The sequence below is a fragment of the Geospiza fortis genome, unplaced genomic scaffold (assembly GCF_000277835.1).
Source record: "Geospiza fortis unplaced genomic scaffold, GeoFor_1.0 scaffold11, whole genome shotgun sequence".
Lineage (NCBI taxonomy): Eukaryota > Metazoa > Chordata > Aves > Passeriformes > Thraupidae > Geospiza > Geospiza fortis.
Genome location: NW_005054304.1, coordinates 1,682,473 through 1,701,365, shown reverse-complemented (window position 1 = coordinate 1,701,365; position 18,893 = coordinate 1,682,473). Strand labels below are relative to the sequence as shown.

General features: G+C 36.4%; 1 protein-coding gene across 1 annotated transcript in view; it reads right to left on the bottom strand.

Moving 5' to 3' along the window:
- Positions 1–18,893, bottom strand: part of LRBA (LPS responsive beige-like anchor protein) — a 366,680-nt gene that overhangs the window by 79,745 nt on the left and 268,042 nt on the right. The window contains 1 exon segment of the mRNA XM_031066497.1: positions 10,954–11,106. Coding sequence (XP_030922357.1) covers positions 10,954–11,106 — 153 coding nt within the window.

The window sequence follows — 18,893 nt, the reverse complement described above, 5'->3', positions numbered from 1 at the left end:
TGAACCTTTCATGTTTTTATGAGCCCAGTTCAACTCTCACTAACAACTAACTTGGATCAGGTCCAACATTTAACTGTAGTTTAGAAAATCTCTTCCATTTGGATAAGGACAAACTGAAAGGACCTCACAAGAGTATATTTTATGTCATTTTATCAATGCAGAATTTTGTCTGCTTATAACCTATTTGAATGCCAGTTATACTTTTGCTATTATTAGTATCTTTAATGTTGCTTTACAAGCTGATGCTTTTTAATAGCAATACTAGTCTACCTAAATAAAATCCAAATAGGAAGGAATATAACAGAATGCAAAAAAGGAAAAAAGCTGAGATTTCACATAACTTTTGTATTGGAGACTTATTTTGAAACATTAGTGTTAGAGAAAATTTCTCTCAAAAAGAAGTAAGCCAGGCTGTCTCAGCTAGCCTTCTCTGAGTCACATAAATATCTTTCTGTAGGTATACCCTCCACTATCCCCCTACAGAGCAGCTACATTAATGGAAGATACACCTGCTCACTGTTGCTGATTAAAGTTTCCCTTTTCCCAAATTCTATTCCTCAGATCTGCCAGATACTGGCAAGTGAGAGCTCCCTAACATGTTTCAGCCAAACTGATCCTAGATAGGCAGCCAAAACATTCTTTAAGTACTTAAACTAACCTGGAAACGATCAGGTGAGCACAAGCACGAGAAACTCTAGCTCTGATATTTTTTACTAATGGTCCTTTACTTCATGCTTCAAAAGCAGAATAATCGTATTGATTTAAATTGTAGAGTATAGCAATTTGTGGCTATTTGAGAATTAAATAAGGAAATTAAAACTGGCCCTTTATTGGATTTGTTTCTGTAGTTGACTCTGCATCTCACAAATGTTACTAATACAGATCAATAGATCAGCAAGTATTTACTTAAAGGGAGACTTTGTAGCTAGCATAAGCAGCCTTTTAACTAATAAAGACTGAGAATAAAAATCACAATCTAAGAGATCTGGGGTTGCTCAAATTCCTTCACAAAGAGAAACTGGGAAAAGAATTCACAGTCCTTTATCATTTAAGGTGCACCAACAATCTGACCAAAGCAACCAAGTGCCCAGCACATTTATGACTTGTGTGAACATGACCTGGATTGTTAAAAACCTGCATTTTTGTTGCCAAGGACATTCTCTTTTCTTGACTAATGGGCTATAGTTTGGCCTCTCCTTAAACCAAAAGGGCTACACCTGAACTTCCAATTAAAGGGTAACAACTGGCAGATGTGAGGGACCATCTAGCAGGAGGTTGATGCTGAGCAGATGGGCTGGGGTGCAGCAACCTTTTCCATCAGCTTTCACCCACTGCTTTTGCAAAGGCACATAATCACCAGGAGCCTGACACTGCCTTTCTTCATGCAGCAGCATGATACTCCCTGCAGAGCACAGGGCTGCTATCATCAAACTGGGACCAGGAACAGGGCTAACTACAGCCTGGCCAGCTCCACAAGCCCACACTGCTCGCTGCTGCTTAATGAGATAACTTCAACAGAGCAAGCAGAGGTTTCCACTCGAGAATGTTTGTACCTCCACTGCAGCGCATTTCCTGTGCAAGTGCCATAAGTGGGAGAAAAATTTGTAAATCAGGTCACTAAAATAATAACTTATGTTAGAAATAAAGCTTTTCCATGTTATTTCAGTTTAAAGCACAGCTTCACAAACATCTGTCTCTGAATAAAGACACGAGGAAATTTGGTGAGGGGTAGGAAGAGATGGGGAGCTCTCCTCAGATACATCCCCTATGTTTTGGAAACATGTCTTCAGATTTTTCTTTCTACAAAGCCTAAAGATCTGCTCTAATGACTAAAACATCATTAATAAGATTAAGAAAATAATACTTCTATTTATTAGAGCAAGAAGAGGTGGGTACTATTTCTGTCATATATTTCTCTGAGCTTGTCTTAACTGCTGAATGGAAGATCTTGTATCTCATATTACATGTTCTGTACCACATAAAAAACTAAGTATGCTTTTATTTGTATAAATGTCCCTCTCTGATTTCTGAGTATTATTGCTACATTTCTGAGTCTAATTACACTTTTTCAAAAATATTACTCTGTAGCAAAGTTAAATTTATCACTTCATGAACAACTTTTATGTCCCCATGTTACAAAATAACACATGTCATATCCTGATGCATCTTCTCAGTACTATACACTATACTGTAAGGTTTTCTTATCCTCCTTCTCATCTCCTCTCTTCTAGGAACAACAAAGTCTTTCCTCATACCAGAGTTCATCCTACATCCATATCATTGTCATAAGCTTTCTCTGTACCCCAGATGGTTTTAGAAACATTACTCTTCCTCATCCCAGGAGTGGAGTCTTGCCAGGAAAAAGCACCAAAAGCAAAGCCTCGGCTGACTTCTTTTTGTATCCTTCCATGTAGGGCACAGATGGTCAGGTTTCCTCAGCCCCTCCCCTTCCTCAGCTGAAAACCCCCGCTCTATGTATGCAAATATTGCCAAAAATCTCACCTCCTTTTCCAACACTTAGGATGGAAACTTCTCTACACTGACTCTATTACAAATACTTTGTTTTGAGTTGCCCACCAAATTCAAGTTTATCAGCATGTTTTCCCATATGGCCCATAAACAGACACAAAAACAAATCAAACACCGTATCCTACCGGGTCTCTCACCAGTACATTCGCTGTATGCGAGTCCTGACCTCGTTACAGGAGAAACAACTTGGATATTTCTTTGCAAGGACACTTCCAATCACAGAATGTAAGTTTCAGTACATAGAGTGAAAAACTGCCATCTCTTTCAAACTTTTTTCTTTCCTCCCTTACCACTAAGCTTATGAAGCAATTTTTACATGTTACTCAAAATTCTTGATACATTTTCAGCAGTATCAGTCCAGGCACAACATTTGCAGAACAGAAAAAGAGAAGACAGATTTAGTGAACACCTGTTAAATGGGGCAGTAGCTCCAGCACAATTGTTTCCCACTTCATTTCACACAGTAATAACTTTAATGTCCTCCACAGACTCGCTTTCAAACACCAGTTCTACAACATCACACAACAAAAGAGCTGAAAGCAAATTTAATTGTCTAGATTGCTTCCAATCATCTTATTTTTGGATAAAAGCAAATATACCTACTTTAGGTTTATTTTTTTTTAACTGTATCTATCACACTGTGTTATATTCAACATGCTATAATCTTCCCCAGCTGCATAATGTTCTCCTCCATGTTTTAATATTTATCTTTTCTATGGTAAATTCTTCTACCTCATTAGGAAATCTGCATACCCCATCACTCTTTACACTCCATACTTTTAATTTAGGCTTTGTTTCCTTTTGACTCTTATACATGTATCTAGGCTTTTCTTACTGTTGTTTAATTTTGCTGTCAGTTAATTTATTGTTGTTTAATTTTGCTGTCAGTTAAAATATTTGTACATTTTAGTTTTATTCCAGCTCACCTTGTTTAGTTTCAGACCCCACTAACACAGACACATTACACATAGGTGTGTAGTGTCCTAACAATTGGAAATTAATTAGAACTATTTTTAGAATGTGATAGGTTATGGCTTTTTTTTAAATGAGAGAACTAGGCTACCCTTATTCAAGGCCTTAAAGTTTTAGAATTACGAAGTGTGGCAAATTCTGACACCAGCTTCTTTAACTATTTTTTTCACAATAGCAAAGACAAACTGTCTATGAGTCCTTTACGTTTTCTTCATTTACTAGCATCTATCCCACTCTCAGAAATTATTGAAATACAAGCATGTGTGGACTTTTAAAAAATAATTCTACACTGTTTGCATTCTTGAAGTCCAGAGTTCGGTTGTAATTTCTATAAAGTAACTTGCATGCAGTTTAAAGCGATGGTAGGAATTGCAGACATAAGGTAAAGAAGGAAACGTTATGGAAAGAACAGACTTTAAAAACTCTGCTTTCTCTTTCTATCTACAAAGATGGAATAGATAGAAAATAGATCAAGGCTTTTGACTAGCAAATGATGATCTGCTACCTAGGTTACTGTTTTCATTGAAAAGGCAAAAAACCAGTTTCATTCCATCATCACATGTATTTTATTATGTATTAACTTTGTCCTACAGATGCATCTCTCTAGTGTATTCCATCATATATATTATGCAAATCCCATCTCCCAATATTAGCCTATTTTGCTGTATTATGAAATCCAAACTGAATGCTTTCAGTGTTCTTACCTTCTGTTCAAAAGCACAGTTTGGGTTCACTTTTAATTACTTCCCTCATATTCTTGAATTTATGTGACTTTCTCTGTATTGTAGTCTTCTTTACAAATTAAATCAATAAAAATTCATATATGAAAATTAATAAAGCCACAATTCCAACAGAATCGGATTTAAATAAACATGAATTTCCGGCCATATTTCTTAGATGGCACTTCAATAAAAATAAGTTACACAGGCAGTCAATTGTACACACGGAAAAATTAGTCTACATTTTTTATTCACAGATTTTCAGATCTTTTATAATAGGCCATATATCACATTCCCTTAGAAATATTTCCTCTTTACTTTTCAAAAATGTCTTGTATTGAATGATTTTTTAATTTTCCCTCCAGAACGCCCACAGATTAGGTTTTTGCCTGCACCAATTTCACCTATTTGTGGTTATGCTTGCATTGATAAGGTTATTCTACATTCATCTTCAGATCTGAATAAAGTGTTTCAGAATGGGTAAAAAAGTCTCATTCCTCCCCTTTCTATGATAATAATCAGACCTGTACATGATATAATTAAATCAAAAGATTGCTCACAATTACCCAGGTTTTTTGATTCTACCCTGCCAACAAATGTTTCTATTTCAAAGACAACAAAGGTATCTAACTTTTGGAAAGTAATTATAAAAGTGGAAAAAATCCTGCACAAACATAGATGATGAAATTGTCACATGTGTGCTGAGCTGGCAGGAGATGACCCTGAGTGGTGCAGGAACACAGATTTACCAATGCACCAAATGCAAAAGCAGACAACTTAAAGCCAGTGCTGGTATTCCACATGGAGAAATTGAAAGGGAAAACCAGACAACGACTAGAACTGCACACTGGAGTCATGGAAGTGCTTCTCCAGGGAAGGAGGAATCCTGCTGCTTCATTCACACACCAGCCTACATTCCCTTCAGCTGTTTAAGAGATCACCTGTGCCCCTCTGCCTAAGTGCACACACAGTGGAGTCCCTGTACTTCCCAGGACTGCCTTGTTTCCATAGATGAGGGGGGGGGGGAAAAAAGTATTAAACAATATAAACCTTTTATACAGATGAAATCCAATATGCCAGCAGACTGGACCTTCCACACCCAACTTTGCTGAAGAATACTATTCCTGACTGGAATTAGACTGCTACATTTCTGAGACTTCTATGGATGAAAATGTTTATTTTGCCTGATACAAGGAACCTTACCTCCTGTACAAAACTTTTTTCATAGTTACATCTTGAATAACCATAAAATGAATGTAGCATGATGCTTTAATATTCACTGGCAATAGCTATGCTTAAACATACAGCTATTTTAATTGCATTAGCATATAGTTATTTTAATTGCATAATGCACATTCGTAGCATAGAAATAAAAGTATTTGTCAGGAAAAGCAAAGCTACAGATTATTTTTATAGCTATCTTTTCTAAAATAATTTATGAAAGTGATTTTTGCTAAAAATTATAATACTTGTAGAGTTAATAGACATCCTCCATTCAGAGGTTATTGTATGGATCTTGTTTTGTATATAGATAATAATCTTCAAAGAAAAGCCACAAGAAATAACCAAATATCAGAAATAGAAATTGAAGTAACAGTTCAGAGTCTGAAAGAGTCTGAAAGTACTGATATTAAAAATTCTCAAGTTCTGCAAACATCCCACATCAACCTGGATTGCTGGAAGCATCTTCATTGGTAAGGGGACACAGCTCCATCTGCATTCCAGCTTTTTAAGACCACATCCAATTCTATGAAGACCAGAATCTCAAAGTAGATGCTGCACACATTACAACTCTGATGTTGCTGGTTAAGCCTGGTTTACATTTTACCCTTCTTTCTGCCCTCTAATGTTTTTAACATATTGAATGAGTCAGCTGTTATCAGGAATACACAACTAATGATCTAGCAATCTATTACTGGTAATCCCCACTTCTAAGCCTTAATTCACATAGACAGTAATGATTTGCTGTAACACTTTTTCAAATACACAGCTGTGGAACCAGGAAAAACATCACAGAGATTTTTCTAAGATAACACACAAAAAATCCAGTACATTCCACGTTCCAGGCTGTAACCCCGTATCTATATTTGACTAATAGCAATAGTTTTAAGAGACTGAAAGTAACAATTTTTTCAAAACCAAGTTTTGTTTTTTCATCCATCTCACAAAGCCTGAAGTTCTGAGCATTGTTGTGTGAGAGTTGGCAGGGGATGCTGCTTTTTCAGTGTAGCCTGGTATAAGGTGGAATTGCTTGTGCTAAAAAGTAATGCCCCATATCAACTGATAATGATCCTCTAAATCTCACTGGAGATTTTTCTTACCTTAGACAGTTCTTAAAACTGATTCATTGTGCCCCACTAAAATTTGTATTGGGGTAAATGACTGCTCTACCCTTCCTTTCCATTATGCTTTTCATGGTTCTGCCATGTTTACTTTTGTGTATGGCATCTTTATGTATTTAAACATTTCATTTGTTTCAGAAAGCATCCCAGCTTCCACGTACTACATTTTCAATTATTTGAAAATTGGATTTCAAAACTTTCAGTCCAGCACAGTAATCTCATCACTTTTCTAATCTGTCTTGCATTTCCCCCAGTACTGAACAAAATGGATAAACTCCAAATCATGAAAGGACTAACTATGCAATAAAGCACTAAAACACTTAAATTAAGATACATTGTGGAAAGCTGTCTTGACAGATCTCAATGACTTCATTATCATTGAAGCAATCTAATTCTCAAAAAGCTGAGGCTCATCAAAGCTGTGTGAAATTCAGTTATTATCTGTTGATTAATAGTTTCAAATTAATTCTTCCCAATTCAGACATCCAACTTTCAATGACAGGACAAAATAGATTACTTTACCATGCAGAACAGAACTTCCTTATTGGGATTTTTAGCTATTCCTAACTATCAGTGGGAAGCATAGGGCTTTTTCCTGGGTTTCACCTGGTCTTTGTAAATGTCTACTTTTTCATGCATGATACAAAAGGCATTTAAAATGTCTATCAGCTTGAATGCAGTAATTATCCCTAGGTCCAAGACATGAAATTAAATTTTTAAAATAGAAAACTGTTCTAAAGGAGAGCACCTAGCATAACTAAGACTGTGAAGTCAAGAAAAGATGCCACGAAAATCTAAATTTTAAAGGTTCTATCTGTTTCTGTGTCTGAAAACTGCTGCTAAAGGTTTTGGAGTTCTGCATCCAAACCACATCTGAGCATCTATCTCTTTATATTCTCCCAAGTTCACTTCCCATTCCTATTTCCTGTAGGTCTTTCAGAAGCATGGGGGAATCAAAAATTGTTAGGTATCAGCTGAAGTTTGCATCCTCCCTTTTGCTCACATATTGAATGCTAAAGATACAATTTGGAAAAACTAAAGTAAGGATGCAACAGTATGTTGCATTTGAGATTTTTCTGTTTTGTTGGGGGGACTAATTATAATTTTATCTTGTTTAAAAGCTTGTGGGTTTTACTCTTATTAAGCTAATACTATAATTCTTATTACACACATTTATAAAATTATGAATTTAGACAATAATACAGTTATTGTCAACTGCACCTGTATAAACTGAAAAACATTTTAAGATGTCTTAGCAGTTAATTCATGGAACTAAACATAGCATGCCTGAATTTTAGAGGTATATAATAGTGTTTCACAATGGTAAAAACAGTCACTTTTCCATCAAAATCTGGACTGTCTCAGAGAAAAATACCCTATCCCCCTACTGAGTTATGTTATTACAAAACATGGTATATCACAGACTAATACAAAACACCAACTATATGCAGAAGCAATAGATGCACTTTGGAGTTCTTCATATTGCCTAGAATGACATCCTGATGCTACCATTTAGCTCATGATAACATTGCATCAATCAAAATCCAGTGTTAATTATATACCATTCTGCTTTTTCTCTCAGAGCAAACACAGACAACATGCAATGACCTATTTCAATTAAAATACACATTTTATAGAATTAAAAATAGGTCGGAAATCACTTTTAAATCAGCTATCAGCCTGTCAATTAATGCTCTGAACCCCTGCTATTGACCCAGTACTGTACAAGCTGTTATTATGCACTGTCCTACATATCATCTGTTCCCTGTGCTGCTCTGTTCCAGAAAGACAGACAGCTGCAACAGAATATCGCTGTTCAACCTGAGGACCATCTGACTTTAATTGTAGCACACAGCTTGATGTGGGTCTGGTTATGAGAAGCTGAAGTATCACACTGTAATAATCTGGAAAAGCAGAAAGCTGCCAACACGCGGCTCAAACAGGGGCTCGCGCTGTCTGGCTGCCTGACGGGCTGCAGGAAATATGATTAATGAGCAAGGTATAATGATATCAGGAACCCGATTAGCACCACAGAAAGGTCACAGATCAAAGTAGTATGCATTTCATGAGCTCCAATCGTTGTATAAGATCTGGGGACTTAAAGAGGTAAACTCAAATGCAAAGGGGAAAAAATATCTGTGTGTCATAGCTTACAAAATGAGCACCTGGAATACTGTAATCCCTATTTTGTCTGAACCAGGGAGACAGCAAGGAAATATTAGCTGAATACATCAGCCACATTGTAGCAAGCTTTTCTTGATCATATTAGTGTGATCTGAGCTTTAAGCATTGTCCCTAAACTATTCTACTTGAAAAAGAAACTATGCTGATTTGATGGTGATGGTATTCAATCCACCAAGTATTAACAAGGAAAATTTAATATTTGCATGTAATTTTCTCAGCGTTATTCCACTGCAAAAGTGGCAGATCACAGAGGGCATCATCCACACCAGCCAGGCCCACTACTCCTGGATAAGTTTAACCGTGTCAGACAGAAGCAGTTAATGTAATTCATTGGCAGAGAGGTTTAAATTTAATGCTACCAGACTGACCAAAACTTGGTATCCTAATTACAGAAACAGCATCAAGGACCTACAGCTGTAGGTCCTACCCGTTTGGTAGGACACCTGACATCATTTGGATGATGTCTGGCACACTTTAATACCAATGCTTGATAAATTATTTCTTACTTCTGTAACTAGCTTAAGCCTTTAAAAAAATCAAATTTTTTTCTGTGTAACTAATACTTGAAAACTGTAAAATTTCACATTGAGAATATTGCGCAAGTGAGAGATATCAAAGAAAGGTGCAAGAAAGGCAGACAGGAGCAGCAGATTGGGAAATGAAGGAAGAATGAGGGAATGGTAGGTCAGAGCATACAGGGAGGTGAGGGTGAGAAAACCTGGCCCATGGCTTGAAATGAGGAAAAATAATTAAGAGCTAAGATCTTAGACAACGAGGAAGTGGGAGATTAACTTCACAGTGGGGAAAGCCAGATCTGTAACTAATAGAATAAAAGTATATTTTAATGCAAAATCTAAAACACCAGAGTCATGAGAGATCAAGGTCACCTTGATAGGTGTGCCTTTGACAAGTCTGCTCAAGAACACAGCCTTGCATCTCCCAGGTTATTCTGAAGCACCAGCACATGCCAAGCTCACAGAGGCGTCAGGCTACCTCCCCTACCCATCACCACAACTGTGAGAGCAAAGGCTGAGTTTCAATATGGTTTGCCAAGTAGTCCTGCTAAATGTTACTGTAATTCATATCTCATTTAAATAAAATTTGCACATACATATGGATGAAAGAAAACACTAAATCCATCCAATATTCTTTGTGATTCTATGGTGCATCTACCACTGCCTGTAGGAATCTTGGCCACACAGCATTTCTGAAAACCATGGTATCATGTCACCAGTACAAGTGCAGCGTAAAACATTCTAATTAACTTCTGAATCACAGATTTCTTCTGATGTAAAGGTTCTCCAATGTTACGAAGCCTGACGTGCCACCAACAACAAAACTTCCTCGATTCCCATTTCCTAATTTAGGAGTATCAGGATGTTATCCTGATAAGCCTGGTATCTGAAAGGTTTTTGAGAGTTTCCATGCCTTAATTCATTATTTCCCAGTTAGCTGGCTGCCACATGAAAAGTGCAGCCTTGTATTTCAAGATTTGCTAGGAAAAGCTTCTGTTATTTAATTCAGAATGCCATCAATGCAGAACTGTTTCATTCTGAGGAGAGCCTAACATAGCTTTTGAGAATGTGCTGAAACACCACCAGTGATAATGTAATAGCTATTTGGTAATTCATTTCACTGCCCAGAGGGCACAGTGAAGACAGGCAGTGCTAACAACTGCATTTCCCAAAACAGGGAAGAGAACAGTAACACAGGTTTGAGAATGAAGCAGGCAAAGGAGAATTTAGTTTTATTTTCTTGTAAAAAAGGCTCTAAAAAATATCAGTTTAATAGAAGAAATGGAAGAGGTGGCAGAAGATTGAAAATGCCTCTTTGGAGTTATACGGACACTAAAATTAAGAAATCTCAAAATCACATTTAAGTCACAAATATTTTTATGATCAAACAAACTTTTTCAAGCCTTCTGTAGAGTGATGATTTTATTAGCTCTTTAGAACCACAAGAGCTGACATAGAAAAAGGGTAAAATCTCCTGTACATTTAGATCGCATTCAAACTTTTTTGAGCAAATCTAAGACTGAGAATACTACATTGCTTTTTTCTTCCTACATTTGTAAATCTGTATCATCATACCATTTCAGACATAGTTCTGTGTAAATTATAAATATATATGGCAGGCAAAGATGCAAATTATTTCAGAAGAATCTTGCAAGACAGAAGTGACTGGACAATAGAAGAGAGCCATCTTACCAGTCTGTTTATGCGAACAAATTCTTCTGGGGTTTTGGCCCATGGTGGAAGTTCAACATCAGACACCACTGTTCCATCATCCATCACTCCCAGATTGTAATTGTTGCTGTTGACAAATATCTCTGGGAGGTAATAAAATTCAGGAATCAATTCCTGTAGATAAATGAAAAACAATGCCATGTTATAAATTCTGTCAGAGGATGCACTGTGTCATGTTAAAAAAAGTAATTATTAGGATGGAATTAAGCAAAGAGAATATATAAAATTCTCCCACAGACATCCCCCTCCTTCCCTGGAAGGGTCCCCTTCCGCACTTTCTAAAATTCAGACCTGTAGATATGATGACTCCTTAGCATGCTTTGAATTTTTTTTGTAAATTCCAAAATACCTGGAGTTATGCCACATGTTTCATAAAAACAAACAAACAAAAAACCCCACAAAGCTGAATAGAGTCAATATTTTTCTCTCACATTTTTCTTTCACATAAAGTTAATTTACTCAATTATGTGTCCAGTCTATAAATTACAGGGAAGAACCACACAAAACCTCATGCACAAGAGACAAAAAGGCAGGGATTTCACATAGTTACAAGATCTGCACTAAATTCCTTGTCAGGATCATCATTGCTGTAAACAAGTGATGTTTTTGATGTTCCAGGCCTGTTCTGAACAGGACTGGAACTCAGCATTTACACCTCCCTGGCTGGCCTGCTCTGGGCATCTCTGCTGGCACAGCTACCACAGCTGAGGAAAAACAGTACAGGAATTGTGATTTCTAAGTCTACTCAGAAAAACAAAGTAATAGTAATGGCTAAACAAAACTTTTATTAAGCAGAAAATGACACATTCTAGTGCAAAACTGAATATAACATGCTAAGAAGGAAAATTACTCTCAAACCCATAAGGATTTTCTCCTGGATATGTGGATTATTTCCTTGTTTTGCAAAGAGATCTGCAACTTCCTAAGTTGTCATGCATTTTATAAAATACACAGTAGGTAACACATAAATTTATCCAAGTTAATGGGATTAGAACCTTATTTATGCACTTTCATAAAAACATCTGCAATGTCTGGGTATAACACTTAATAGAAAAAGCCCATAAAGACATAACACACATATTTCTGCCCTATATTTTAAAGGTAGATTGTTTGGGTAGGTTTTTTTGGTTGTTGGGTTTTTTTGGTTGTTTAGTTTATAAGGGGTATTTTTCTGGAACTTGATGTTGAGACTTAAATACACCCAACAAACCTGGCAATCTGATGGATTTAGAAAAATTGAGCCACTAAATTAGAGAATTTACTTCCTTTGTAAAGAGGGGATCAATACATGTAATTGCTTCAGGAAGTGTATTTCATAGCAAATGAGTGGTGTAAAATTGGTCTTCCACACAGCAAGTGCAAGCTGCAGGCCACTTGAGAAGTAGGAAAAAAAATCAGACTGCCTCAGTGGCTTTGTCTACCGTGGGTGGAGGATGTGGCCATGCCAGAAGATCAGCAGATCAGATCTGAAACACAGTTCTGACATGGGTCAACGGCTCACTGGCCTCCAAGATAGCCCCTGAGGGCCAGCTATGGCATGAGCAGCTTTCCAAATGGCTGAGTGCAAGGAGGAGGTCATCAGATTGCGGGCAAGGTCAAGCCGAAGCAGCCAGGGCAAAGACAGGAAAGATCAAGCAGGAATTAAGCTATTATCACCTCCATCCTTGTGTGAAACACTGCTTGGCTTTGAATTGTACATCTTTTTGTTTACAGTCCCCTAATTAACTAGGGTAAAAAACATGCTTCTGTACCAAATGCTCAAGAAGTAGTTGATAAAAAAGAGATCTGAAACTATTTCACTGCGTAAGAACAAGAATGTAGCAAGGATAAATGCTGTAAAAAATAAAGTTCGTAAAAAAAAAAGTAACACTGAGGTTGCTACAGTTTTTATCATCACAGAAACCAGCAAAGAAAAAGCAGAGACACGGGGCTATTAATTTGATAGCAGTATGTGCCACAAATATGAAACCATATCCTAGTTCTGAGCACTTAAAATACAAGCTCATTACATATGTTGCCAATGCTTTTATTTCTTCTTTAAATATGTATCTGTACAGCTATTCATTAGTTTCTTTCAAGATCAGAAAGCATTTGGCTTTCTAGAACACACTGTTTTCATTAGGTTACACAGAAACAATATGCTGGAAATGTCAAAATTACCTGTAATTTCTACTAGTTTGACTATTAGAAACTTTTCATAAAGCTTTTCATTACTCCAGAAATGAGTTTTCAGAAAGTATTTCACTGTCACCATTATGATACATTTCTACAAAAGGAGTTTCTTTGTTATGTGATTTTCTTCTCTTGGCCATGTGCTAACATTTACCCATGGAAAAAGGGAGTGCAAACAGACGCATGTGGCCATTGGAAATGAGCTGCATTTAGAATCCACTTTTAATGCCTTTATACAGGTGAAAATCATAACATTAGTTAAAGTTTTTCCTAAAACAGCAAAAATCACAAAATATTAATTTTTATCAAGTAAACAAATGTTCTTCATGTATTTGGCAGCAGCAGTCCTTAACAGTCCTCCTCAACTGTTTTTGTGGGGTCTTCTTTCTTAAAATGTTCAAATCACATTTTTAACTTCAAAAAACATTTTAATCACAAATTTAACTAACATCAAGACAGCAGATGCTGACCCACGTGTGCAACTCTAGAAAACAGAGCTTCCTGGACACATGAGAACGTTAAAAAAAAATGCATGCTTTCACACAAACATCACATGAAGATCCAGGACCAGACATGAGAGGCCAGAGTGAAGAATCCCTTAATATCTCACCTGGAATAGTGACAAGGACTGGACTAACATAGAGAAAACACAACCTCTGCATGGATATTCTGGTCAGCTTCTTACAGCTAAATGGTTCTGAACTAATCCATGCTTCTGATTTGTAAAATCATCAAGCATGGGGTCTGTAGTTTTGTCTGCACAGGTTTTCCTTTGGCTATTCTGAAACTGCTTCCTGGCAGCTCAGATGAATGGGTCCCAATGGCCGTTTTCTGGAACCCAGTAAATGCGAGTTCCTTATCTGCGCTTCTATGCGCCCTTCCAGGTACTACAGACATACATGATCAGCACATTCTTCCCCAGGGATCTCTTTTTGCAAGCTAAAGGATTCTAGTCAGTTTAGACTTGTTCCCTCTGGAAGTCTTCCTTCCAACTAAAAATTTTGGTTCCCTCCATACTTTTTCTAACTGTGCTGAGTGAGTCCCTTCTAAAATCTTCAATACTCAGCGCATGTACAGAAATGGTAAAACTCTCCCACCATCTCTATGATTTGCTGATGCTCTTGTTTTAGGACTTGTGTTTGGAAACTCCTTTTTGAAATTTCCCTGTTGGAATTCACCATTTCTACAAGGGTGAGACACGAGATCCTTACGGTAAGCAATACTTCAGTTGTTTTGCCATGCTTTTCACTACAACTGAAAAAGAAGCATGTTGTCTTATACATCAAGAGTTCTCTCATCATTATGGTGCAAGGATTCCATATCACCAGAGTTTCGTACCTCCTCGATGTTTCTCATAAGCAGCTCCTCTAAGCACTGACTCTTCCTGGTCCTTGCAGCAGCCCTGACTCCAGGTCCCACCAATCCACTCTTTTATACCACTTGTTCTTATTGGCCACAGGTGTGGCCTGTTAACATCAGGCCTGCTCCTGATCTTTAGTAATTGGTTCAGCTGCAACTCTTTAGGGAATAAGATTACATTCTATGCCACCTTCATTTACCCATACTGTACCCCCTACAGGAGCCCACAGACAATATCAACATAAATCTGGCACTCAGTACATACTTAAAAAAAACCCTGCTATATCAGGATTCTTATTAAAATAGTTATAAAATTCTGCATAAAACAAAAGTACAATTTTTCTCTAACAAAAATTGCCCTATAGCACATGAAAACAACGATTCCTAAGGAAAATTCACTAAGATATTTTTTTACAAAAATGTAATATCAACAGGATGTCAGTTTACCAGTGGTAATTTATTTTCATACAGGCCACCATGCAAAAAAATATTAATCCTAGATACTTTGTTTCATTAATGCAATTAAATGTTATTTTTTCTTTTGTTTAGAAAGTGACAGATGCATTTTAAAGCAGAGTTATATGATCTCCAAAGATGTCTAGAAACAATGACAGATCCCTAATCCTATTAAACATTTATAAGATACCAAATTTTCAAACTAAATTATTTCACAATCATGTTAAGCAATATTAAGCCTATATATAACCTGTCAAGCAGAATAATAAAAATGCATATTGGAAGTCTAGACTTTTATTCATATTGCCACACTTTATTTCTTCTGTTAGGGACTTAAATGGCATTCAAGAAATATATACTAATCCATTAAATTAACTCAAATTTCATTTTTTCATCACACTTCAATGAAATAATTTTCAAGACTGTTGGGAAGTATAATTTCTCACTACCCATGAGTTTCCCTCCATCTGCTATATATGTGTTATTTCTCACTAAGAAACTGTCAACTAAGAAATTGTCTCAAGACACTGCCTGAAACTCTGTCAACCTGTAAGAAAAATATTTTGACAGGTTTCCATTAAAATTCTGAAGGTAATTAATGAAGAAGCAAATTCTGCCAATGTTTAACCGCTCTGTTAAAGTTCTAAGTGATTTTACCTCAAACATTTTCTAGTTTGAGAAAAATACTAAACTTCTCAGTAATTCACAATTAAGCAAAGAGAAGCACAAAAAGTCCAGATATTTATTTAGTAAATTAAAGAAACATATGATAACCACAATTAAGACCTGATTGATTATTGATCAATAAATAGATTTTATGGAGTCAATATCTCATTGGATAACAACCTGCATCCTTAAAGCTCTTTAAATCCTGTTACTCTCTCTATTTACATATGTATATACATATACACATATATACGCATATGTTTGCGTATATATATATACATATACACACATAATTATTTTACTTTTTACTTAGAATCTAAGTAAAAGTATTCAATGGTATATATTGAACATATTTATTTACTAGGTAATTTGGGTTAATTTGACAGTGAAACAGGAAAAAGTTGCATGTATAACTACATTCTTTCTCCTTTGGACTTCAGAAAACTTGTCCATAACTTACTCTAAATTTGTTATTTAAACACCTACACAAGGAGTTCAGAGTAGATACTGAAACGATTTGCTTCATTTTCAATACAGACATGCCTGGCTATAAAAGAGGCAGATCACAGATATTAGATGGAACTTGCTGATCCACACATCTAGATGGCTTTATTTTTAACTACTGTAATTCCCACAGATTACTATGTACACTTCTGACTGACTTTGGAATATATATTCTTTTTCTTTTCCTTTTAACTCAGAGAAGTATTTCCCTGTTATGGATCTCAGCACAATTTTACACAAAACCAAATCTTTTAAGAAAACCAAATATCTGCATCCTAAATATGTTAATTTTACTACACCAGTTTATGATTAAAATTTGAATTTCTAGGTACTTGCTTCTGAATTTTGCTGGTCATTGCTCTTTTTGTGACTACTAAGACATGAAATTTCTCCTATAGAAGGGTAATGTTGCCAGTTTCACAGCAACTTTATTCAGTAACTTTTGAGACTTTAAATACAAAGTTTGATTTAAAGAAAAACTGTCTGAAATTATGTTATGCTAATAAGTTTTACAATAAACTTGCTGAAACAGCATTTCTGTACCTAAAATTCAGTTGTTTTACACTATGAAGATCACAATTTGCCAAATAGACCTGTGTGAGATACAAATTCAGATATTCAGTACCATTCCCCCAGCCTTACAATAGCTGCCACAGCTGTGTGTCATATCACGGCACCCCACAAATTAGTGTCCATTTTATGGTGGAACAATCTAGAACAGTGTAATTGGAGTTTACTAATGTTTTCTTTAATATTATGGTCTCCTAGCATCTCTTTTTGAACAAAACTAATCAAATTCACCAAAAGCAACTCAAAGCACATGAAAAAGAAATAAGCACAAAGCAGCAGAGGAAAAGACATGTAGAACAGCACCTTGCTCTATACTAGTGACTCTAGCTTGGTGAAAAATTGTGAAAAAAAATCAATTGAATTAAACCAATCTAATTTTCTTTTCAAAAGGAAGCTGCAGTAGTGGATGGTGAAAGAAAAAGTGGCAAGGTGTTGCTTTACTTTTGAGAAAGACCTCTGAGACTGTCCCAGTCTCCCATGACATTCCTACAAGCAAACTAGAGAATGGAGATGAGATTGGGTTACAATAACGTGGGAGTAGCCAAGCTGGAAATCCATATTCCAAGAGCAGTTATCAATAGTTCACTGTCAGACTGGGAGGACATGGTAATGGAGTCTGCCCTGCTCTTAATTCCAGTCAATAAGCTCAATAATGGCCTGGCACAGAAGGTGCAGAAGTAAAATTCCAGATGACACTGAGAAGGCTACACAGCTGTTTGGAGGACAGCAAGAGGATTTCAGATGGTCTTAAAATCTGTATATATGACACTAACAACAACAACAAAAAACTGAAAACAATCAGCAAACTACTGTGGAAAAAGGGAAAACACATGCAAAGTGCAAATTCCAACATGGGTTACAATTATGCTGCTGTAAATATAATGAGAAATAGACTTATTGGAACAAGTTAGGTGCTAAACCAGAAGGAAAAAGTGCTTCTGAACAAGTGCAGGAAAATATTGCCAGGTTATCCAGGTTTGCTTTCTCTGTGGTATTAACAAAACTAACCAGGATTGTTTGCACCAATAACGTAAATTAAGAAGTAACTGAGTTACTTCGTCATGCCTATATAGTACTTTAAATTTATCAAGTGGTACTCTCACAAAACTGAAATACATTCAGGATTCTTTAGTGCAGAATATTTAACTTAAAAACACACAGTTAATCATTTAAAGTCACCAGTCCTGAGCTAATTAGTAAATAATGCCAGAGTGGTAGTGAGACACTAGTAAACTTCCAAAAGATTTTTAATTTGCATTGCTCAAATAAATGGATAGGGAGAACTAGGAAATTGAATTTCATACCACAAATCACCTCTAGAAATCAAAATTTGTGAAGTTCAAGCAAAGGGTATTCTACAGAGGAGCACTGGTTTTGTGCTTTGATCATCGATCCGAGGTTTTCCCAGGATATTGACACAGATTGGTTGTGAGCACACATATACTTCAGCTTTCTCTGCTGAAGTGATCCCAGCCAGCAAGAGCTCTTTCCAAAGCCAGCTCCTGTTAGTCCTCCAATCTTAGGACAGCAGCATCAGTAACTGCATTCATTCTTTCCACACAAGAAGCAAGGAGAAATAATTTCTTGTAATCAGCTCAATGGTTCTAAGCGTCACAATTTTTTCAGCTGCAAGGGTAACAAACTCTTCTTTTTCCTTTGTGCCCCCTACTTGCTGGTAACTACAGGAGCACAATCAAAGTGTTCCACTTTGTTCAGGCTCTGCCATGCATGAGTCAACTAAACACATTCAAGCAATAGGAGGCTAAAATGTTGCAATTTTGCATGTAAAACATGTATTCTGCATTTAGACATGTATTTCACAAACACTTGCAAGTAAGAGCATCAAGTATCAGGAAACTTGGTTTTCACAGCTGTAATGAAATATGGGGAATATAGGTACTTCCAGTGAAGATGGAAACATTCCGACATTTTCCTTTCTAATTCTTTAAACATATCCTATGGAAATCTCAATGTCATCCCCCTTCCTGGTTGCTCATGCAATCTCAGTAATAGACTCCTGTAGTACTCTTAGTACTCACTTGGATGCTTCACAGCAGCATCATGCAATTCACAGCAATTCAGTCTCAGGAAGCTGTAAGCAACTCCAAGAGATCATCCTTTACAGTAAGGATGCCTCTAAAGGCAGTACCAGCTTGCACATATATGATTTCCAC